Source organism: Anomalospiza imberbis, chromosome 11 (genome assembly GCF_031753505.1).
Source record: "Anomalospiza imberbis isolate Cuckoo-Finch-1a 21T00152 chromosome 11, ASM3175350v1, whole genome shotgun sequence".
NCBI classification, from domain to species: domain Eukaryota; kingdom Metazoa; phylum Chordata; class Aves; order Passeriformes; family Viduidae; genus Anomalospiza; species Anomalospiza imberbis.
The window spans coordinates 5826435-5850173 of NC_089691.1; the positions used below are offsets into that span (position 1 = coordinate 5826435).

At 41.3% G+C, this 23739-nt stretch overlaps 2 protein-coding genes across 3 annotated transcripts; one reads left to right on the forward strand and one right to left on the reverse strand.

Annotated features, from left to right (window-relative positions):
• The first annotated feature begins 370 nt into the window (after positions 1 to 370).
• Positions 371 to 18280, forward strand: ATRIP (ATR interacting protein). Of its 2 annotated transcripts, none has more exons than XM_068201540.1 (13): positions 371 to 664; positions 1859 to 1944; positions 2947 to 3117; positions 3733 to 3848; positions 4139 to 4299; positions 5253 to 5351; positions 5823 to 5952; positions 6704 to 7432; positions 7970 to 8112; positions 8665 to 8756; positions 9596 to 9679; positions 9945 to 10191; positions 10641 to 18280. In XM_068201540.1, exons 1-13 carry the CDS (start codon positions 388 to 390, stop codon positions 10700 to 10702), a joined length of 2397 nt encoding a protein of 798 aa, XP_068057641.1. In that variant the 5' UTR covers positions 371 to 387; the 3' UTR covers positions 10703 to 18280. The 2 variants fall into 2 exon arrangements, with proteins under 2 accessions (XP_068057641.1, XP_068057642.1); XM_068201541.1 differs by having other exon boundaries at positions 1862 to 1944.
• On the reverse strand, positions 16361 to 23197 carry SHISA5 (shisa family member 5). The gene is made up of 4 exons (XM_068201401.1): positions 23175 to 23197; positions 22376 to 22491; positions 21857 to 22075; positions 16361 to 19448 (listed from the first exon to the last, which is right to left on the reverse strand). The coding sequence occupies exons 1-4, from the start codon at positions 23195 to 23197 to the stop codon at positions 19372 to 19374; spliced, it is 435 nt and encodes a 144-aa protein (XP_068057502.1). The 3' UTR covers positions 16361 to 19371.
• Positions 23198 to 23739: the final 542 nt, after the last annotated feature.

A 23739-nucleotide genomic window follows, 5' to 3' on the forward strand; every position in this document is an offset into this window, starting at 1 on the left:
GCCGGGTCACAGCCGCCCTCCAGCTGCGGTGTGACGCCATCGTGCCCGGGATGAAGCCAGGTCTGACATCAGCGGGACAACCCTCACGGTGACGTCACCGCCCAGTCTGATGTCATCGCTCGAAAGCCTGACGTCACCGCCTTCCCCTCACACTGCTGAGGGGACGATCCTTCCCGCCTCCCTCCCTCGCCCCCAATCAGCGAGGCGTTTACGTGTCGGCAGTGCGCGACCAATCGCGAGAGCGCTTACATCCGGCTCTGAAGCTGCCGCCACTCTATTGGCTGTGCGGGGAGCGCTGCCCGGCGGTGATTGGCGGGCGCCGCGCGCGCGGGGGGGCGTGGCCGGGGCGGCCCCGCGGCGTGTGGGCCCGCGGGTCCCGGTCCCGCCATGGCGGCGCTGCCCGGGCAGCGCAAGCGGAGCGGCCCCGCGCTCTGCGGGGAGAGCGGCGCTGCGGCCGCCCCGCCGGCGCTCCGGAACGTCCTTCCCCCGCACAAGCGCCCCAAGAGCGCCGTGACCGGGATCATGGACCCCTTCGGGGACAGTGATGACTTCACGGCGGACGACCTGGAGCAGATCGACATCCTGGCCTCGCAGGCGCTGTCGCAGGATCCGCCCGCGGGACACGCGTGGGGAGCCCCGGAGCTGCCCCGGGGCGGGCGGCAAGGTCGGTGTGTCCCGGCGGCTGCCCCTCACTGGCCCGCTGCCGCCAAAGGGGTTGGTGCCCCTGTAGGAACCGCAGCATGGCCTGGGCTGGCAGGGACCTTAAAGCCCATCCAGTGCCACCCCCTGCCATGGGCAGGAGCCCCTTTCACTATGCCAGGCCGCTCCAAGCCCCGTCCAGCCTGGCTTCGGACACTTCCAGGGATCCAGGGGCAGCCACAGCTCCTCTGGGCACCTTGTGCTGGGTCCTCACCTCCCTCACAGGGAAGAACTTCTTCCTAATATCTAACCTAAATCTCTGTCAGCGTGAAGCCCCTTCCTCCTGTTCTGTCACTGCAGGCTCTTGTAAATAGACTTGCTCCATGTTTCTTGTCAGTTCCCTCAAGGGAATTAATTGCTCCTGCCCGTTCCCCTGGCCACCAGCACCCCACGGTGGTACCCCCGGTGTCAGAGGGATGGCTGGCACTCAGAGGAACAACGAGAATAGCAATCCCAGCAGGAACATTGTGCTGATCTCACAGCACCAGGAGCCCTGCCTGCGGTGTGTGTGGTAATGCCAGCCTGGGACAAGGGTGCTGCATGTTAAACCTGCCAAATAAAAAACCCGACTTTCCTAAACTTTCAACATGCTTTAGGTATCATCCTAGTAGCATGTTGGCTTTCAGATTTTTTTCCCCTCTTAATTGCCATTAATAAATGCATAGCATGCCTTGTATTAACAGCTGACTTCCAGGTTTACTTTGAAAGAAACTAAAGAAGGGGTTTCTTCATAATGAACCTTAAAGACCTTAAGTAATCTGTTTTAGCAACCCTGACATCTGTCACCTCTCCAGGTGAGTAAGTTTTCAGTGAGCCCTTGTTTGTGCATTCACTAAAGTTATCTCAGAGGAAGTGCTTGCTTTTGCTGTGGGTCATCTTGCTGGTTTAAGATATAAGATGGTCTTTAAGGTCCCTCTCAACCCAAACCATTATGTAGTTATAAATTTGAAGGGGCAGAGGTTCTTCTGTTATAAGAATTGATGCACATGCACTAGCAAAGTTCCTGTGGTGGCTAGATGAGGCAGTTTACCTGTTTGTAATGACAGTAAAATACTAAGATATTCAGATGTATGCAATGACAAATAACAAAACCTTGGTGTTGAGTCACCAGTGATGCACATTCATCATCTGGGCTTCAGATTTTGGCTTTTCCCTGCAGCAGGAAGCAGAGCAGAAGATGGTCTGATGAGAGATGCATTCCAGTTTGAAGTGCTGCAGACACAGCATGAAGAAGTCAAACGGAAGGTTGGCAATATCCTCCCTTCTCTAAATATCACATTTTTGATAGGAATCACTGAAAGGTGGGATAAATCCAGTGCCAAGCATTTAATTCTAATCAAGGTGATCTAATCTTGATCTGATCTTGATCTAATCCAGGGTTGTGTTAAAATAAAATCATTGTACTAGAAACAGCTCTAGTAATACTAAAGAGTGAGAGCAATATTTTATTTCTTGGTTATTTCAGATTAGCAAATGCTAATTTTTCAGTTTTATTTGTTCCCTATCAAATAATTTCTCTGCCCTGTCAGCCAGAGTTGTTTTGTTTAACTTAAAAGGTTTGAGAAAGTGACGTGACTTTCAATTGACTTTATGTTACTTTACCTTCTGGTGGTCATTTATGGAGAGATACTCTGTTTCCCTTTCTCCATTCTCTCTATCTGTCTCAGCTCTATTATATCCACCTTTATCAGGGAATCTCCTACCTGTATACTGTATCAAATCATAATTTTACAGATGTAGAAAGTGTCTTTCTGATCTTTTCTTCTTGCTTTTCTGAGTAACTTCTCTATTATCCCCAAAGTCTTGTCTCTGAGTGGTAGTGGCTGCTCAGGAAGTATTAGAGACTCAATGTCATGAAGATTCTCTCACCTTGTCTTAGAGTGCTTGTTGGCTGTCCTGATGGATGTAGTAGTGTAATTAAATGATCACTGTTATCATCCAAACAATGAATAAATTATTGATGTGTGTGACTAGAACACTTTTTAAAAAAACAAAACCCAAAACATAATTGCAGAGAAGGGGAAAGAGAAGGATGATCTTGTCATTTTGAATTATGTTAAAGGAAACAGTAGCTGAGCCTGATTTAATTAGAGAAAAATTAGAGGCAACATGTGTAGAATTTCTGAGCTGGGTTACCAGGAGCATTTTTCTCCCTAGAAATTACAAATACACCTAATTTTCAACCACATACTGCAAAAGCATACTTTTGGCTATACCCATCCTTTAATGTAATTCTTCCGTTTGCAGCTGAAAGAAATGCAGGATGAAATTCTCACTAAAAATGGAGAAATTAAAATTCTGCGTGACTCAATGCAGCAGATGGAGTATGCTATGGAAGAACAGAAAAGATCATACCTGCTACTGGAACAGCAAAAATCTCAGATTTTAAGTGATAAAGAAAAAGAGTTCTCCAAAAAGGTTTGTAAACCTGTCAGTTACCTGCACATCACTTGCAGATGCTGATTTATGATTTAATGATGTCACAGACCGTTTAGTCAAAGGAACAAAATTTGTGTGAAATTTCCACAATGCTTGCTTTTATTTTCTTACCTGGAAGAAATCATTTGGAAGAACTTGTTGAGGGTTTTCCCCTGCCAAATAAAGTAGTGAAATTCAGGTGGTAGAGGTTTTCGTTTACTTATTGCTTTTTTGAAGCCATCCCGAGACCATTGCGATTGGAATGTATGTTAGAGTGGGAAAAAGCGACAGAACATGCTTTGTGGCTCTGATCAGATTGCTGTTCTTGTTGCAGTCATTGCTGTGCAAGCCCTGAAGAGGACAGTGGCTGCTTTTGCCCAGTTGGCTCTGCAGCCTCACTGGAGCCATGCTCTGCGTGGCACTTGCTCTGTCTTAGCCACTCACAATACTTCAGGCACTTGGTTCTCAGATAGTGTTAATTGGACTAACATTCCTAAAAATGGAGATCTTGGAGTTCACAGTAAGCAGATGGTGATCTGGAGCTCTCTGTAACTCAGTTGCTCTGCAGTTGCACCACTTCTGAACTGGTAAAACTGTCCTGAACTCCTCTTTCAGTTACAGTCCTTGCACTCCGAGCTGCAGTTCAAGGATGCAGAAATGAATGAATTAAGAACACGACTTCAGAACTGTGAAAGAAACAAACACCTTTCTCAGGCAATTCCAGCAACAAGGTAGGGGGTTAGAAAAGGAATTTGTGTTCATTTTTGTAATACATGTGTTTAATCTATTGAAGAGGTTTTCCTTCTTCATGTGACTCTTAGCCCTGTTGTCTTTAAAAAAATACAACAAAAAAGTCTGATGACATCTATGGAATTTGCTCAAAAAAGAGCCTTCCCTGTGTCTGTGACAGAAATTCAAAGAGTATATAGTGAAGTATCTCTAAAACATCATCCCAAAGAAAACAGATGGTTATTTAATAAAATAATTACAAAAGAAATACTGATTTGTCTTTTTATCTTAGCCCTAAAAAGAATCTTGTGGTACAAGTGAAATCAGAAGGATGTTCTCCACAGCCAGAAAGAAGATCTTTTCCTACAAAGGAATCCTTCAGTGCTGAAATGTCCACTAGGCCATCGTGTTCTTCAGGAAATTTGATGGCCCTGACTACTTCAATCAAAGAAGGTAAACCCATGTACAGCTTGCAACATTTTTAGCAACATGTGAACATTCTACATTGGAGAAGTATTTTGTGACTGAACGGTTGCGGTCAATTCACAGTTATTTATTTTGGTTTTAGTTAGATTTTTTCCACTTTATACCAACTGGAGTTAAATAGCCATGACTGAAATTTGCATGAAGATCATTTTAATTCATACCTTAGTACCAGATGCCAAGGTGGCAATGATGAATTGGCCAGTGGCTGCAATAAAAAACTTTATTGTGTGATGAACTAAAACATCCAAATTGTTGATCTGTCTTTTCTCATTGCATAAAGAATAGGAAATCTTTTGCCTATTTCTTGGTCTGCTAGTCAGGTTTTGTATTCTTGTTCTAGCGTTTTGAGGATTGGATTTTAAAGGGTACATATTTAGCCATATTGAAAGAAGCAACTGAAACAATGTACTCATTTCCTCTTTGATATGTAGGGCAGTAATTCTCACAAAATTCTATCTTGAAATTCATTGAGTAAACCTTAGGAAATTAATATCTGCATATATTTGAAGACTGCTATAATATGAAACAAAAGTAGTGGTTTTTTTTAATAGCAATGGGAAATAATAAATGTAAGAAATGTGAATATCATCAACTAATCCTTACTTGAAGAGTCATGAAAAATCATGTTGTCAGTTACAATGTTAATTCTAAAAATATGGGCAGTAGGAACTCCAGCAAAAAGAAAAATGCAGTAGCCTGAAAGCATTAGTCTTGCTGTTGTTTGTTATGGTAACAACACTCAATATGCCTATTTTGAAAAAATACATTTGTTTACTTTTTTTCTGAACTCTGCAAGGCTTTTGGCCTTGGTTTGCTTGGTAATTGTGACATATAGAGATTATTAAAAGATTATCTAACACTGTGGCTGTGTGTACAGGATGGGTGCAGATCTGTGTTCTCCCAATCCCTGTTTGTTTCAGACAGGAAGATAACCCATCCTGAAATTTCATCCCTGAAGCAGCACAAATCAACAGGAAAAAATGGTTCCTACAACTCTGTCCCCAAACGAAATAGACAAGGTAATATCATTCTGGTAATGCAGAAATAAAACCAGGGAAAATGGTTAATTTTTTTACCTTTAAAAAAATCTAAAACTCTATAAAGCATTTTCGACAGTCAGCTCCTAGAATTCTTTAGGGTACTATCTTAGTTACAGTTGGCAGTGGAATTGCATCACATAATTTCAATGTCTGGAGTAGAAAATGGAGGGCAAGTCACCAGAACAGCTGAGGTATGTGATCACTTGGCTCAAGCTATTCTGCAGATATGGAATCACAATTAAAATACCTCTAAATATATCTTGGTTTATATTTATATATCTTAAATTAATTTTTCTGAAAATCATCCTCCTTTTAAGAAAGAAAATTGATAATGAAAAAACCATTTTGAGGTTGCAAGCACTCTCGCAGTAAGGCTGATCTTCTGAAATACTGATTTTTTGTTGTTGATGATGGCAAATCTTCTCCAAAGAAAATTCTGTATCCTTCCAGGTTCTATCTTGCTGAATGCACTGATGAAGCAGCCCATTGTCCCCGGGTCACTTCTAGGTTTCTGCCACCTTCTCAGTAGCAACTCTGAGCTTCTACCTGGAGCTGTGTTGCCACCCAACTCTTTGGATACGTAAGTTTTATTTTCTTTGTTAAACTGTGTCTGCCATGTTCAGCACAGTGGCATTCTCTGTACTAAGAAACACTTGGTCATGCAGGACTGCTCATTCCCTGTGGTAAATCATGCTCTGCTTAGGCCATTTAGTGCAAAATTTGGAACATCATTCTGTATCTTTGATTATCACAGATACTAAACATTGGAACATCACTAAAAAATAATTAGGTTAATTATCAGTTAGGGGAAAGCACAGAACTAAACTAAAGCTGTTAGTAGCTTGCATTGCAAGGAAGGAAGCAGAGAAACGTGATCATGAGTTAAGGGGGAAGAAAATGCTGAAAATGTGATCAAAAATTTGGTTTTATATCTTCAAAATATAAACAGTTCAATTTTTAATGTTCAATTGGTGTGCAACTTTCCAATATATATTTATATTTCCTGGTAAAGCATTTTAAATATGAAGATTGGATATGAATTATAATAGTTTCTCACTTTACAGAATTAGACTGTTGCTTCTGAAATACCTTTGCTTTTCAGATAGGTTGTTTTATTTGTAATGAAACCTAGAACGCTTTGAAATGGCTCTTCTATGCAGGCATCAAGGAGTAGGATGATGTTTTCCCCCCTTTTTTCCTATATTGGAAACAGACATCTCTTAGTACTCTGGCCTTTCTATTATTCAATTCATAATAGGGATAACTCAGATTTCAGGTCTGTTCTCTGCCTTTTCTTGTGAAGCATTTCCCTTTTACTTTTATTTGGACAGGAAGCCCACACAACTCCCCAGCAGCAGGACAACTCAAGAAGGAATCGCTCCTCTTGTATCCCTGCAAGAAGCTCAAAAACTGGCAATAACAGGACTGAACTTGATTGCTCTGGATGAAGGATTTTCTGAGGGAAACCCAGCAGAAGGCCAAGGAGGGCTCCTGCCCCTCACACAGAGCAGGATCCAAGGTGCTGTGCATCTCCTGCCCTTGGTGGAGCACCACGTTGGTGCCTTCTGCCGAGCAGAGCAGCTCGGGGACACGGCAGGGAATGGAGCTTGTGGGACCCATCCAACTGCTGCTTCCAGAGCCAGCACAAACACGGGGTCAGGCAAGGAGGACTTCAGGTTGTCCCTTGAAGAAACTACTCTTGTGTCACTGGGGATCCTTTATTATTTGGTGTTCTACAGCCGGGATGTTGTCCACACATTGCTATCTGCTGAAATGGAAAACAGTTCTGCTGCTGGAGATGAAGAGGTTTCCAAGATGGACAAAAATGTGTTGTGTGACAATCAGCATGACAATAAAGAAGAGAGCAGGACACAAGGAGAGCTGCCTGCTCCACAGGATCCTCCCAATACTGATGGAGCTCAGCATTCTTTGTTTAAAAAGCTGCTTCAGATTTTAGCTTTTTCTGCTGCAAGGGGTTCCCAGACTGACAATATCCTGAACCAAAGCCTTAAGGTTTTGGTAAAATTAGCTGAAAATTCAACTATGGACTTGTTAATAAAGTAAGTTAGTAATCGCTTTAATATTATTTCAGAGTCTGCTGTTTAGCAGTTTTCATTCTCTGTTAAAACTCACCTGGGCAGCTTCCACTAGAACTTGTGCTATGTATGAGAGAAATCACATCTCAGATCATATTTGAGAAGCAGCTGAGGAGCTTTCTACTGCCTTTGCTGTTAATAATAATCATCCCTGATCAGTAACAAGGTTTGCTGATGTTCATATAAAGCAGATGCTGTTGCCTCATTGAAAGTGAAGAAGCTTTATAACATTCATTTTGGGGTTTTTGTGATTGCTGGGAGGTGCATAAAGAAGGAAAGCACAGGATCTCATTCTGGCAGGTAAAACTGCCAGTGTGAACTGCAGAGTGACTGCCAAAGTAACAATGTTATCCAGCATACTTTGTATTCATGACAGATAATTTGAGATCGAGTGTGTTCTGAATAGGTTAAAAGCCACAAATTATGATACTGTCTACAAAAAATAGGGTATTTTCAACTTGTAACTGCACTTCCCTTTTCTAACGAAGTTTTGTTTTGAAGTTTCCAGCACTTACTGAGTAGCCAGGTGCTGCAGCGCTGTCTGCGGCCCGAGACCCCTCTGCCTGCTGCGCTTCTGACTGTGAGACTCCTGTGTGCTCTTGCTCAGCACCACCTGCTGGTTGCTCAGCTCTGTTCTCATTCAGGTAAAAGACTGCAGGAGACAGAGAACTGTTACCATGACTATAAGTAATGCAAACAGGCCTTGCTCCAAGGTGCTGAAACCCCCGAAGGCAAAAAGGCTGCTATGTTACCTGAAAACTTGTTTTCTGCTTATGATTTGGAGAGTATTTGTCTTGTGGTATCTGTAAAAGCTGTGCTTTTGATAGCCATTTAAAAAAAAACTTTCTAGATTGTGTATTTAAGGTGAATGAATGATGAAAAAGGGGCTTTTGAGGAGTTTTGAAGTTAAATTTATCTGTGCTCATGGCACTGCTCAGAGATTCCAGTACTCTGCATGAAAAGTGATCTCTGATCAGTTCCTTATGAATGAACCAGGACAGGATTACCACAAAGGCAAATATAAGGTTTCGGGATACCAATTTCCTCAGCACTGCTGAAGATGAGGGAAGTAAACCAAGAAGCTGAGCCTGTACCATGAGCCCTAGGATAGAACTCAAAATATTTTCTTGCCTGATAGAATTTTTGTCATGAACAAGTGGCTGGTTGGAAAAAGAACAAAGTTCTCTCTGTTTCAGACACCTGCATTCTCCTTGCACTCTACATGTACATAACATCAAGACCAGATAAATCAGCATCTGAAATGCTTTGGCTTCAGCTGGAGCAAGAGGTAACCACGGCTGAGTGTCCATGTGCTCTTTCCTTCTCCTTCCAGTTGGGGGAGTGGGAGGAGCAGGATAGTGCACAATATTGTCTGAAAACAAGTTCTTTCTCTAGCTGAAATACAAAACTGCAAGTATGGGCTTGCACTGTAAGGGATTACATTAACTTTTGAAAGGACCTGCTTGAAACTGAATCAATAACTATCCTTGAAGAGACCATTAGTCATAATAGCCTTTCAAGTCACTGAAAAAACCAAGGAAGATCCTAGGATGGCTGCAGATGTTCAGCACTAAGGTTTATTTCGCTTTTAGAGCAACAGAAGAGTAAAAATAAGCAAGATTTTAATTTCATTTTCATTGTATTTATTACATTTAAAAGGCATTCTGTAGTGATTTAGGATTTATATTCCTTGCAATGAATGGAAATGCTACCTTGCTGTTTGTCATGGTTATATATAAAAGAATAGCTTTTAAACCTCATTTGTGCCGTTTGTACAGACAGAAGTGACAACAGACTTGTTTGAGGCTCTATTTGGTCTACTTCCCCCATTTCAAAGAATTCTGAACCCTTTCAATTACCCCCACCTGCACTATTATATTAAGTGTAAATACATTATTTGTATGCAGTGAATTAAAGGCCACTGACCTTGTCAGCTTTGCTGATCAGAAAGTTGAGAAGGTTTCTGTGCAAGGCAGACTCTATGAAGTGTTACAGCAGAAAAAACTTGTACAATTTTGAGGGTAAAAGACAGCTGTTAGGAGAAAAAAATACCCCAAGACTATTTGAAACTAGCAATGAATTATCATAACTTAGCCCTCACTCTAACACAGCCTGTGTTTGTAACAGACAGTGAGGCTCCTGACACGCTGCGTGTGGTGCTCCAGACCAGCAGTTTTATTTCCTGGCACAGACTGTCAGTGCTACCTCGAGGTATGTTCACCACCCTGCCCCAGTTTAACCTGCTGACAAGTTCCAAGTACTCAATGCTGAAATTGCTTTTTGCCCCTTTTATTTTTTTTTGCTGTAGAAAAATAGAAGTGTCCTGTACTTCCTAGGGAAGCTTGCTTTGGCTTGCTAGAAAACATCCTGAAATTTGAAAGTTTGAAGAGATTAAGCAGTAAAGTTCATACTAAAATAAGTTTTCTGCTCCTTTATTTTTGCTTTGTGTATTGAGGCACTCTTTTTCCTCTTGCAGGTGGTTAAGGCACTAATTGTGATGTTGCACAGACAGTGGATGAAGATTAGATCTGAGACCAGCTTGTGTGCACATAGGGAACAAGTTTTTCAGTTTTTACGGGATGCTGTTTTACTCTTGCACAGCCTGTCTCAGAAAGATAAACTGTTCCATGAACACTGTTTGGAAGTTCTCCATCAATACGACCAAGCCATGCCAGGCATAAGAGCCATTCTCAAAAAGACTCAAAAACTGAGTGCCTCTGAAGGTAAAAATCAGTCGAATGTCAGCTTTTTTCCACATTGCAGAAATAAAAATTTCACTTCTGTCACTTTTCTCTTTTAACAAGTACCACAGCAGGTTGTTGCTCAGACCTCTAGAGGCAGTTTAGATTTGATATTAGGAAGAAATTCTTCCCTGTGAGGGTAGGGAGGCCCTGGCACAGGGTGCCCAGAGAAGCTGTGGCTGCCCCATTCCTGGAAGTGTCCAGGGCCAGGTTGGATGGGGCTTGGAACAACCTGGCATAGTGGAAAGAAGGGGAGAAGTTTCTGTGACAAAACACAAATCTAAAGACCTGTTTGCATGAACCCTTCAAAAATTTTATTTGCTGTAGTCCTGTACCATCAGTATGTTCTAAAACGCAGATACCAGCTATAATTATACTGTATGAAGCAAGGAAAAAATAATTCTCTGAAACATTATTATTTTTTGTTGCAGAGCTGATTTTGGATGAATTGTATCCTCCTGAGCCAGAAGACCAAGGAACAGACTCCAGCTAGCCAACAGCAAAGATCTCTGTCCTTCCTCATCTGAATCATCATTGCCAATGTAAATGTAAACTTTGAATCATCCTTTTAAGTGATAATCTTGGGTTGCACTCAAACACAGCACAACTAGACACGTTTCTTTGTTGCAATTATTTCAGTGCTATGGAAATGTAGCTGAAAGCAAAGGACTTTTGACGAGAGAGTGATACTGCTGTGCAAACCACTCAATGGCTTATGACTGGTTCTGGTTATGAATTCCATCCTGTATGAACCCGCTGTGAATGGAATGGAAATTTCTCCCTATTCTCCATTTTACTGTGACTACAGCTGAATTTATGGTGCTGAATGTGCCAAGGTGTTTGTCATCACTGCATTCATATGAAAGCCTTTTGAACACACTTGTGTCTTTTGTAGCTGTACCACTTCCTTGTGTGACTTCCAGAATTTTCATATTGTTGATATTAGTAAACAGTTTATGGTGATTTTAAAAACCCTTCTAGAAATAACTTAAGAATTGGCAGTTCACTACAGGGCTTTGAATATCTAGCTGAGGATTGGTCACCTGAGCTCACTCAATTTCATCAATCTGCTGAAAGTGTAATTACTGAGATGCAAAAACAATCAATACTAGAACTTACATTTTACAGTTCCCCTTAAAAGAGTAAGATGGTACTGTTGAGGGTTGCACCCTAGGCAATAGAAGGATATTTAAATGTGTGCAGAATGACTGGGATTTTTGGTCATGATGAAGATGAAGGAGCCTCTCATTCCTAGGATTCAGCACCAAAGGTTGGAGGAAGAGCTGCTGTCCCACCCTTTGAAGTGTGCATGACTTTCACTCACTGTCACACTGGGCTGCAAGTCACCAGCTGAGCCTTAGACCCTAAAAAGGAAAGTTTGTTATTAAAATGAGTCCACAGGTGTGTGTGTTTGGATGGGAGAGCTCTTTTCCATTTTCAACAGGGACTTGGTTAAGAACAAGCCTGGATCCAGGAACCAGGAGGACAAGAGACTCTACAAGAGTGGGAAGGAAGCCTCTGGAAAACTGGGAGACATTCTGTTCTCCGGTCATGCCCAAAGAGGCTGTGACCTGCCCTGCAGCAAAGATCCCACTCCAGTGTGCTCAGCAAGCTCCTGGCTTGGCTCTTGCTTTGGAAGAGAACTTTCCTAGAAATGACGATGCAGGAAGAACTGGGATAATAAGCCAGCACCTCTAGAGGGCCAAAGCTCCTTCCCCCCAGCCTGGGCTCAGCCTCCTCTCTGAGCAGCAGCTGCACAAGGCAGGGCCAGGTCGTTTCTGTGAAACACAAGCTGCCAACTGCTCCTCTCAGTAACAGGTTTGAAGTCCTTTGTAGCATCTGGAAAACTGCCATGTTCCTGCTGAAATGCACCAAGGAAGGATGAGCAGCAAAGCCTTCCAAGTCTGTGTTTGCTTGCATGGTCAGAACCCTGGAAATGTCACCAGGCCCTGGACCAGACAAGGTGTAGATATTGGTGTGACAAAAAACATTTCACTTGTCCATGTAAAATAAATAAATAAGCAAATAAACAAAGCAAAAAAAAAAAAAAAAAAAAAAAAAAAAAACAAAAAAAAAAAAAAAAAAAAAAAAAACAACATCCAAACAACATTTCCTGGTCTTCAGGATTAGAGAGAAGACCTAGAAAGTGCATGTAAAAGCCCTTTCCTTCCTCAAAACCAAAATAAACATTAAGATAATTCCTTAAGAACAGCCCAATGAGCAGGAGCTGTGGTAAAGCAGTATCTGGCCATGAGCCTGCTGCGAGGGGCAACCTCAGAGCTGTCCTAACAAAGATATGACAGTCACAGTACCTCACATATCCCAAAATGCAGTCATCATCAGTTTTCAACCGTTCTCACCACTTCATTTCTCTAAACAATTGGAGTTTATAGAGATAAGAGACATTTAACCCATCTGTGTGAACAGACCAAATGAACTGTTTAGAACTTGGACAAAACAATTCCCTAAGGAATCCCAAACTGATGGAGCAATCCAGTTATAAAAATTTGTTAAAAATTCCTGGCTTCATCTAAAGGGTGTGTGGATGGCAACTTGGGAGAAGTGGATTATTGCTAAACTTTATATAAACAGAAGTTATCTGTGGAAAAAACTGGTAGGAAAACTGCTAAGTGTTCCCTCCTGCCTCTGCATCCCTTCCCATCCACCCCCTCTAACAGACAAGACCCAAACATGTACATTTACATTCTCATTTTCTCCCAACTCTGGACTTCAAAGCAGTACAACCCAGGCTCCATACACCAAACAGATCCAAACTTTTTCCCCACAGGAATCACACTAACATTGTGTTATTGTGAAAATAAACCACAGCTTTTAAAATTGAAGGCATTGTCTGTTCACATTCCTAAGGAAAAATGAGCCTGTACTCCTAAAAAGAAAAGGCAGAAAAAAATATATTCACAGAACTACCAAAATTATTTAAGACATTTACAGTGATCAACCTTGTCAGGATTATTTTAAGATTGTGCTGACCTTCAGCAATTTTCCTTTTTTACTTTCTCCTGAAATTTTTCTCAGCATTAAAAATATCCAATCATGTATGCAACAGCTCATCATCCCTGATCACCAGCTCTTCACTCCCTGAACTCCCAGCATAGCAGCTTTTCCACAGCCAGTTTGCACTTCCCCACCATGTTACAGATAAGCTGTGCCTCTGTATTAACTGAGAAAAGCAATTTACTCTGGCATCAAGCACAGGCACAAGACTCAACAATGAAGTACTGAGCAAAGGAAAGCCACAAGGCATGTTCTACACACAATTCTCACATTCCTCAGCAGCAGCCACCCATCTGCTTCCTTGCCCGTGGGAATGGCAACCAGGGTTTCCCCTTGGCTGAAAGCTGAGCTCACCAGGGCTGCTTTTTCCTGCTTAATGAAACCTTGCTCAATTCTACATCTTGCATTATCTTTGATTTGGTGAGATTGGAAGGGGCCTCTGTAGCTCATCCATCCCCCAAATGAAACAAACTCCACAGAGAAGCCAAACTGCTTTGTGTCATGTCAGGCCTCAAAAGCCCATCTTTTTAAACCAAGCTGACATAGCTTGAAGATGGCAAATACAAAATACCTCATCCTGTAGCACACAACATCCCTGACCTGAGTTGGGTTTATTCATATTAATCCCACGAGTGAGCTTAAAAGCCTGTGCTAAACAATTAGAACGAAGTCATCCTCACCACTGCATGTTTTTGTTACAGTCTGCAATATTATTTATGGCTATAATGGCCAAATGGTTACAATTAGGGTCAAATTGCAGCAGTTCTGCCTGCACAGACTGTGTTATCTGCTGTGAATGTAACAGCAAACGCAAACTTCCAGTGTAAATTGTTAAAAAATGTACTTTGTTGATTGGAATTTAGCAGACTGATAAGAAAAGTCATCTGTGATCTCTACAAAGATCTACAAACCCATTGTGGCTGAAGTTTACCAAAGTGCTTCCAAGAGCAAGGGCCAACACCTTCATATCTGAAGCGTGACTGCTGAGCCTGGACGGATTTGAAAACTTAGTCCTAAAGCTTGACAGTGCAATAGTTGCTCAAAGGCTAACCTGCTTTTGAAAATATCCAGAGGAAATTGCTATTTTGTTTCCATACCAATGCCTGTAGAGAGTCCAAACAGAGGTAACACAAACAGTAATGTCTGAATCTATGCATTAATCATGTTTTAAGTCGGTGTTTTGAGAATGAACAATGTGTTTTGCTACAGAACCTTCTTTACAGCACAGCTGAGCTGCAAACCCTGTCCAACAGTCTGAGAATGACATCCTACCTGATTCCAGGAGCAAGGTACCATCAGAGAGTGAACCATAAATCCCATTGCAGGAACAAGAAGTGCAAGAATGAAAAGGCTGCAGTAGCTGGTTTAAAAGTTATTTTGAGTGCAGTAAGGGAAATGGGATATCAGAGGTTATTTTATAATGGCTAAGTGGCTCTGAGGGGGGGCTGCCTTTGCAGAGGACACAATTCCATCAGTGCAGAAGCCTGAGCTCTTGAAAGGATAAGGTAACATTTTCTTCAGCTTTCTCTCACCTCTGACAGGTTTAACTCATGCATGTTTTTCCCCTCCTATATGACTCACTGAAAACTATAAATCTGACCAGGTTCCTGCAGTACAGGCTGCAAAACAACTAGATATGGTCAAATAATAACCAGAGATAAAAAACAGGCCCCAAACCACTGGCTAAAGCAAATCTGTGAGTTATTACAAGCGCTGAGATATGATACCGAGTTTCCATACTTGGAAAAAATAAAACAGGCAAGAATTGCTTGTTTGGCAATAATTGAAGCTTTTCCCTCCTGTGTGTCCAGCTCTTCCCACACAGCCCTGCCATGAGTTTTAAATGCATGCCAAGTTTAGTTTTGGAAAAATTCACACTACCATAGACATCTGCTGATAAATCACTATGAAAACATAACCAGCAATATTCCTCACCTAACCCTGGGCTCCCAGCTTTTCAGTTCAGCAGTTAGCTCTCCTAAACGACCCTTTGCTGCAATAAAGGGTGGAGGTACCTTTGAAACCCTATGTGCTCCTTAAGGAAATCTGCAGGTTTTAATCAAAACCCAGGTTCTGCTCCTCAGCCCTGTGTGCAGCGAGAGGGGAAGGCACACAGTTTTCCTCTGAGCATTTCTCTGCCTGTCACTTTTCAAACTCAGCCATACTGGACCAGTGCACCTGCTAAAAGTCATGGGAAAAGAGGAACAGATGAACTAAAAAGCAGTGCTAACAAAATCACCACAAATAACTGCGATTTCCTGGTGTCATTTCTAGCCCAAATATTAATTATATGTTTTCTAGATTTAGGTCTTTAGGAGCATGCATTTTGTCTGCTGCCCCCAGTCAACTAAGAGAAAATGTGAAATAAAACTGGAAGTGAAATTATTTATATTGCACCTCAAACACATTATCAGACTGCAGCTCCAATAAAATCAAAGAATAACACTACAAAACTACCCAATCATTATGGGGATTTGATTGGGTGTTAGTGAGGTTGTTAAAAATTTCTGTGTTTCTCCCTTTGTTTTCCTTTAAATGCTACATTAGAATGCAGCTGGCAATTCAAGGTAATAATGCTGATACACGAAACAATTCACTGCTGCGTGGTGTCATATAAAGAATACTCTTGACCTGCCCAAATAAAATATTTCCAAGTGTAAGATTAATGAGTCAGGGGTGTGAATACAACCTTTCTAAAGCATTTTTATCAAAACTATAAAATACACAATCACTTTAGCAAAAACATTTTCAGACAGAGTAGAAAGCATCACTTACCTCATGTTGAATTGGTCAAGTTGATGAATGAGGCACAATACTTAACACACAAGTCTAAAGAGGTTGAGAATATATTTTTAATGAAATTACAGTCTTCCTTAGAATCAGTCTTTCTGGACTTGCTTGGCAGCAGACTTTCTGGGGATCATTCAGCAGCTTACACTGTCCTTGCTTTATGTTGTGACCTGTAATTTTGGTTAGGCTTCAGTCTCCACCATCAAAAGGGATATTCATGATACAAGGTGACGTGAAGGACACTCAGTAACACGAGCTGTCAAACACATGAAGGAAAATGCAGCTTTGCAGATACACCCCTAAATAATATTCAAAATGAGGCTAAGAAAACCAAGTTGACAGAATGTACTTCAAACACTGAATTTATTACAAAGGTGCATAGAGTTTATGCCATTTGGTTTGAATACTTATGTTTAACCTACAAACAACATACAAAGCGAGGTTACAGTATGTAACAAAAGCAACAATGATTATCTAGTAAATTCAATATTCTACTGTCTTTAATTTCACAAAACATTTCTGAAACAAAGGCACTTACAGAATTCAAAAAAAAAAAGAGATATATCACCATTTAAAGTCTTAGCTCCCTCCCCAATCCCTAGAGCACTGTGGAGAACAAGTGTGACGTGAAAGCAACAGCTACTGGGACTGATACATCAGCAGTGCTTAAACCAAAAACTTATGGATCATCTCCATCTTTCCTGTAACCATCCCATTCTTGTCAGTATTTGAAAACAAGCTTCAACAAGGCTGCCGGGCAAGAACCAAATAAAATTTGGTCCTACACCTCATTATTAATGATGATTAATGCCCCAGCAATAAGAAATTAATCACAATCTGATTAATTGTGAAATGGACCATTTTCTTTTAGTAAGTTTTGTAACTGAATTAGTAATAGTACAGCTAAGGCAGTTCCTTGTACATTAATGACTCTTCACTTGTATATAGTCATCATTTGCACATATCCACTGATGGAAAGGTGTCAATTTTCAGGCTCCTTAACCCAACCCTTTATCTCCCACCACCACACAGAGAGCAGTGGCAATTCAGGACTATCTGTTTGTTCTGTACAACTTCCACCCCAAAACCTTGTATTTGGGAAAGTCTGTTATTGCTGCCACCTTAGTTTCCTCCCATCTCCTCAGGGATAATGACTGAGCCATCCTGCCATGAAACTGCAGATTTCCCTCTCACAACCCAAACACGACACTGTGACTGCCACGAGCTGCTCCCTTTGTCACACCAGCTGGGGGACAGGAAGAGCAGGACACAGTAACCTCAGAAAGCCACAGTCTGGATGCTGTCTGTACCTGTGCTTTCCCTGGCCTGGCTCTACACAGGCTAACAAAGGTGCTGGAACAATCTCTGCCCTCCTTCTCCACGAATAAACACCAGGGGTAGGATCTGTAGCAGGGGATTTATTTCTGCAGTTACTCAGTGCTCTCCCACAGAAACATTCCAGATTTCTGAGGCAATACTTCCTCCTCCATACAGGAGACATCACTTTTTTGGTTGGTCCCATGTAACATCTAACAGTTTAATGAAGTCTTGCCCAATTCCTCAGCTGACAAGGCAGGAAAGAGGAGGAACACACAGACACAGGATACATGGATACATGCTCTGTAAGTGCCTCTTGGCACCGTATCGTGCTACTAACTTCAACACTCAGAGAGGTGTAACAGAGGGCACAGGTTGTCATGAACCCCAGTGTAAAAACTTTCAACAAGGTTCTTCTGAAATGCCCTGAAAACTTTATTAAAAAAGGAATTGGAATAATTCAGAAATAGACTCAAAAAATGAGGAAAAGGAACAAGGCTGCCTTTGACAGCAGCAATTTCCATCCACTCTGTGAGGTAAAACAATGCACCAAACAATAATATACCCCAAATGTAGAATCACAGGACAAATGGCTCAATGGCCTCTCTAAAAAAGTAAAATCAGTGTAAAAGATATGTTAAAATTATTTCAGCGATTATGTCACAGTGATACATGCAAATAACTACATAGTTCTACGAGGATTAACAACAACTTGCATTTCAATGTTGGAAAAGACAGAATTGTTGAGGTCAGTGAAAAAAACCCCACCTTATTTATCTGAGCAATGAAAGATTCATAAAGCGTAAAGCCCCAGCAGTGTTAACAGTCATGAGGATGTCTCAAGATGTTTCATGACTGAAAGCATTACCTTCTTAAAAATGCATTACCTGGCTGTGACAAAATCCTTCCTTTGCCTGACTTCTCATTCTCTGCTCAGCTTTATGAGAATGTTGAAGACAAAAGGGAGGTTTAATGCCCACTGTGGCCCCTCACCCTGCACATTGCTACTCCAATGCAGACTGGATTTATAAAGGTCTGTAATTCTTAGGTTCCTGCCACCTACAGCTCCCACTAGAGACAGTGGAAAAACCCTGAGCATTTTAAAACCCCAATCTTCTGCTGACATCCCATCCCTCCTGTAAAAGAATTCCTCCTCTGTGATGAGGCAGGACTGAATGCTGCCAAGGTACCTCTGCTTAACGTGTGATTAAGGGACTGATTTTAATTCCAAACTCATCATCAACAGATGAACACAATGTACAAGCTGAAGTAAGATTGTCCGATACTACCTGAACAGGTAATACTCATCCAATAATTTTTATGAAGAGTTTTCAGGGTTTCAGCTTTTTATCTATTTGGTCCTTTAAGTGGCAGAGAGTCTGTTGATTTCTAGCTATAACACCTAATGGAGGCACAGTTTATAAACCTTAAAATGGGACAGAAAACAAGGAACTAACCAACTCATGCTATTTAGAACTAGCTCAAAGACAATTAAACATGGTTTACTACCTCTTACCAAGGGTAAATGTGTTGCAAAATAGGAAAATTCCCTTTTGAATGATAAATGAAATGTATTAAATGGTAGCTTACCTAACAACAGTAGCTTCAAAACAGGCAGAACTTACATAACATGTATCAGGTAGTTTCTTAGACGTTAAGTTTTTATATTTCAATACTGTGCAAAAGATTGCTACAGCTTTGGGTATTTGACAATGCTCATATTAGATCATTCCTCTCAAAATTATTGCACAGCAAATGGTACTGTGGTCCTGTATTTCTGAAATACTCTTTCTTCCCACTTCTCTCATTGTATCTAGAGCAAAATCTCTTTTTGTATTTGCTTGAGGTATAAATTAACTTCTGCAAGAAAAATACTCCTTCCTTGGAGCATTAAAAAAAGAGAAGATACTGAATTGATTTTCACTCTACTTAAACAAAAGATTTTTGTCTTCCAGAAAAATATAGTACAGGTGCATGGTGTAAACAGAACAAATCATATTTTGAAAAGTTTTGTATGCAGAAGCACAGTAGAAGAGCTTTTCAATAGGTGGGCTTCTGAGGATCCATGTAAGCAGGGTTGTAAGGAGGCTGGGTGGGGTAAGGGGCTCCAGCACCAGCTGCAAAAGCAAAACACAAGAAAAACCAGATTCGTAAAATGTACATTCTGAACTCTACATATAAAATGGCAATTTCTGTTTTGAGCGTACAGTTAAGAGGTTCAACTTAGCCAGTATCTTAATTGGACTTGAAAACAGCTTGTACTCACTCATGAAACATCTGCATTTCAAAAGTAAGAGTACAAAAACTTTTGTTCTTGTTGGATTTGGGGCTTTTTTGATGCTGAGTGTACATGAGCAGCCTTTAGGGGAGAACCTGGTCTGAAAAAAGGAACAGATCTGGCTCAAAAAAAGAGCCAGTGGAAGTAAGGGGTGCACATACAAGAATATATACCCGATAGTGTGCTGAGAAAAAAAACACTGGTAAAAGGACTACAGAAATCATCTTAGGATTCCTTCAGGGAAATTTTTTTCCTGTGAAGTGTCATAAATTAATTAAGGAAGTAAAATAAAAGGAAAAAAATATCCCACCACTACTGAGCACATGAAAGAGTTTGACTTCTAACCAGATGTGCATCTCTTGGAAGAGATCATTATTTTCTACTCTTCAGAGAAAAGCTGCTCTCAAGTGGCATCTCCATTTTCAGCTCTGTCAAACGGCACAAGTTTGTTCAAGTAGCACCTGATCAGATCCCTGGAAAGTGCAAGTGTGGTTATCTTCTGCTGATCTTGTAAAGTGAGTGGGTTAAGCTCCTGTGTGGCAGAGCAGGTATTCTCCCCTGGCATGTGACCTAATTAACAGCCTGCTCCTTGGTTAACAGGCAGGAGAAATGAAGGAAAGAACTCTCACTGTGAGGCATTTTCAGCTGCCAACATGGAAAGTGTTCTGGTATGTTCCCAGAAAAAAACCCAAAAAAAACCCCAAAACAAAACAACTGTTTTAAAACTAACAAACCAGCAACAGCCTGAGAAACCAGACAGGAGAAGTGAAATGACTAATTTATTGTCTCCCTCATATGAAAAAGATGAAGCCAAAGCACTTTGGCATAATCCTGTAAAACCCACAGCTTCTTTGGCATTTATAACAGAAAAATAGAGTAAACAGTCCTGCCAAGTCAGTGTTTTCACATGTGGGGCTGGTTTGCACATTAGTAATGTAAAATTTCTAACTGTTTGCAAATCTTTCACACCATGAAAAGCCATTTTTATATTCAAGTTGTCCTGGGAGTTACTTTCTAAGAGCATTATCTACTAGTCAGGACTATGCTTTGTTACTTAGAAGGATGACCAGTGAGGTTTGTAAGAGAACTTGAAGATCCTACAGGTAAAAGCATAGTTTTGGCCCCTCTGAGCAGTCTGGAGCCAATTGTTCAGAGAACAGCTATTACTAGAGAAGGGGGAATTAGTCATTGCAACAATAAGGCTGCATGAAAACAATGCTGTGAAAGAAGGAAAGCTGAAGAAAGAAGATTCTGATAATTCTAAATGCAAGTCGTCAAGAGACTTCTCCTTCCAATCCCTTTGTCATGGGCAGGGACACCTTCCATGAGACCTGGTTGTTCAGAGCTCCATCCAAAATGACCTTGGACACTTCTGTGTCCATAGCTTCTCTGGCCAACTTGTGCCAGGGCCTCCCAAACCTCACAGTAAACAATTTTTTTTCCTAATAACTAATCTAAACTTGCTATCCTTTAGTTTAAATCCATTCCCCCTTGTCCTGTCACTACATGCTCTTACAGAATAGAGCTCACAGATATTAGATTAGAAAGGGAATGTGGAAACATCCAACTCATGTACACATATATATGCACATATGTATGTTAATTGACTTTGATTTTAATATTAAATGTCAGCTGAATTAGTAAAACATTCTACTGGATCTGCTGACAGTCCCACACATTGCCAAACTTTGCCAGTACAGCTCCAGCTCACACCTCCTCTGGCAATGCTTAATGCAGAAACAGTGATAGGGAAATTTCCACCAGGCTGAATAGCAGCATCCACCATAACTTGAGTTTTACATAATTTGTTTACATTTGCATTAACATGTTGCTGTAGAGCAGGACAGTAACAAGAAGACTCTAAGTCGAAGGCAAGTGAATGAACTCTGATTTATTTCAAATGCACTGCTCTATTTATAGAGAACATCATGTAGGCTAATTTCATTGGTCTTAGAGTAAAAACAACTCACACCATTGGTGTGCAGTGAATGATGCACGGTGCCAGAACATATCTATAAACAATGTGAAGGACAAGACAGATTAGAGAATTATTTACATTCTTTCCCAACTGTCTCCCAGACTCTCACCTGGTTAGAAAACCCTCTCTTTTTCTCTCTGACTGAACTGACAATATCCATATTAACATAGCCACAGAAAACAATAAATGCAAATAACATAAGATTTTCTCCAGAGCAGCTGTGTCTTTAGCTGTTTAGGAGATGAAGAAGCACTTGGTGCTGCCTTTACCTGCCACAGTTTCATGGTAAGCTGGGGGTCCCGCCGGCTGCATGGGGTAAGGGGGAGGGTACTGTGCAGGGTACGGAGCCGCCGGCATCCCCGGCTGGGGCTGCACAGCCACGGGCTGGTAGCCTTGGTACGGAGCTGCTGGGTAGCTGGGTGGCACTGCTGGTTGCTGGGGATAGGCAGAGTGAACCACTGTCGTGGTGGCAGTGGTGGTCACCACAGCTACAGGCAAGGAAAAGGAACATGGTTAGTGCTGGTGGTCCCTAAACAAAAACCCCAAACAACTCCCAGACCCCCCACATGATGGGATGGAAGAGAACTTCTAAATGCTCAGAAAATATTCCAAAACATCTCTCTGCAACTTCACATTCTGAAGTGGCTTAAATGCTTATTTTTAGTATTTAGGTATTGCAACTTCTGAACAGAGTATTTTCATCTCTTATAGAAACACAATTTCACAGGAGGGATTAAAAAAATCCTCTTCAAAGATGTGAAAAATAAAATAAATTTAGAGCTACTTACGCCGTGGTCTTCGACATGCTTTGTACAGACAGCAACAGGAACAGGTGAGGCACAGAATAATAGTAATGACAATTACTGCAAAGACAGTAACTCCAATGGCAGCAAGGGCTCCAACACTGCAAGACAGAGACCACCAGCACTGGTAAGAGTCACTCCCTAACCAAACCTGCAGCAAACACATTGCTCCACCTCCAATCTCTCAGTACTCATTGGACTAAAAAACAACTGTGCAATGCAGTGCTGCACGAGGTCAGGTCTGCTAAGCCAGGGGAAGCTGAACCACCCCTGACAAGGGGTCTTTGGTCCCTCTCATTTTAGTCTGTGACTATTGTTGTTTTAGTGTGAACACACAGGTTCAGAGCATGCCCACAATGAAGCACCCCATCTGTCAGGGTGACAGCCAAGTTCTTCCCAAATTCCCTAAGACTTCTCAGTCCCAAACTCAAGACAATCTCAGCCCTGAACAGATTCTTGGCAGGTTCCTTGGCCTCTGTAAACAGGTATTTTAGAATCCATCTTTCACACAGTCAGGAAGAACTGAAATCCTGACTTTTCTGCAACAGCAAGTATGCCAGGCTATATTATGGGACACAGAAACACTGCCTAAACTCCTAAATTTATTATGGGAAGACCAGAGATTACAAAAGCTTTGATTTCTGTGATGAGCACCAAATGATGGAGGCAAACAAAACCAGTTATTTTTTACAAGTTCTATTAACCACACAGGGAAGAAAAGGTATCAGAGCAAAGCCAGTGACAATTCCCTTTAAAATGCTAAATGAAATTATCTGTTTCCTACTGTCTGAAATCAATAAAGCCCATCTTTCATGGAAGCCAAAGTCTCTAGCACTCTTCTTTCTTAGAAAACACACCATGCATCAGTTTTGGGAACAATTGCAGGAAGTCAGTTTTAAAGAACAACAAGCTCTAAAATAATGACCAGAGGGCCAGTTTCACATCCATCCTGTTTTTGTTTGTTGGTAGAGATTTTGGCTACGGAGTTCTCTTTGGGTTTTGTTTTTTTTTTTTTCTGCTCAGTTTCCTGTTAACAGCTGTAAACAAAAAAAAAAAAAACATCTCCATAGCATCCAGCAATTTTCACTTGGCTATCAAACACCCACCAAATGTGAAAATTGTATTTGAGTATCAGTGACACTGGAAGGTAGAATCACTGACAAAAAGAATTGCAAAATGCTTTACCCCAAGCCCAAATTTAAAAGACCTCACCTCAGTGTCTTCTAGAGCAACTTAACCCTTAGTAAGCTGAGCACTGACAAATAAAAAAGGCTCAATTTAAAATGCATTCTTTCCCCTTAAAAGAGGGTGCATCAATTTTATTCTGTTTCTGCAAAAGCTAGAAGAAA

Excerpts from the sequence above, each read along its gene's own strand:
- SHISA5 (XM_068201401.1), bottom strand. The coding sequence starts at position 23,197 with ATGGGCTTTATTGATTTCAGACA. Across the intron at positions 22,076-22,375 it reads AGCATGTCGAAGACCACGGC|CTGTGGTGACCACCACTGCC; the intron begins GTAAGTAGCTCT and ends CCTTGCCTGTAG. Across the intron at positions 19,449-21,856 it reads TTACCATGAAACTGTGGCAG|CTGGTGCTGGAGCCCCTTAC; the intron begins GTAAAGGCAGCA and ends TTGCTTTTGCAG.
- ATRIP (XM_068201540.1), top strand. The coding sequence starts at position 388 with ATGGCGGCGCTGCCCGGGCAGCGCAAGCGGAGCGGCCCCGCGCTCTGC. Across the intron at positions 665-1,858 it reads GCCCCGGGGCGGGCGGCAAG|CAGGAAGCAGAGCAGAAGAT; the intron begins GTCGGTGTGTCC and ends TTTTCCCTGCAG. Across the intron at positions 3,849-4,138 it reads CAGGCAATTCCAGCAACAAG|CCCTAAAAAGAATCTTGTGG; the intron begins GTAGGGGGTTAG and ends TTTTTATCTTAG.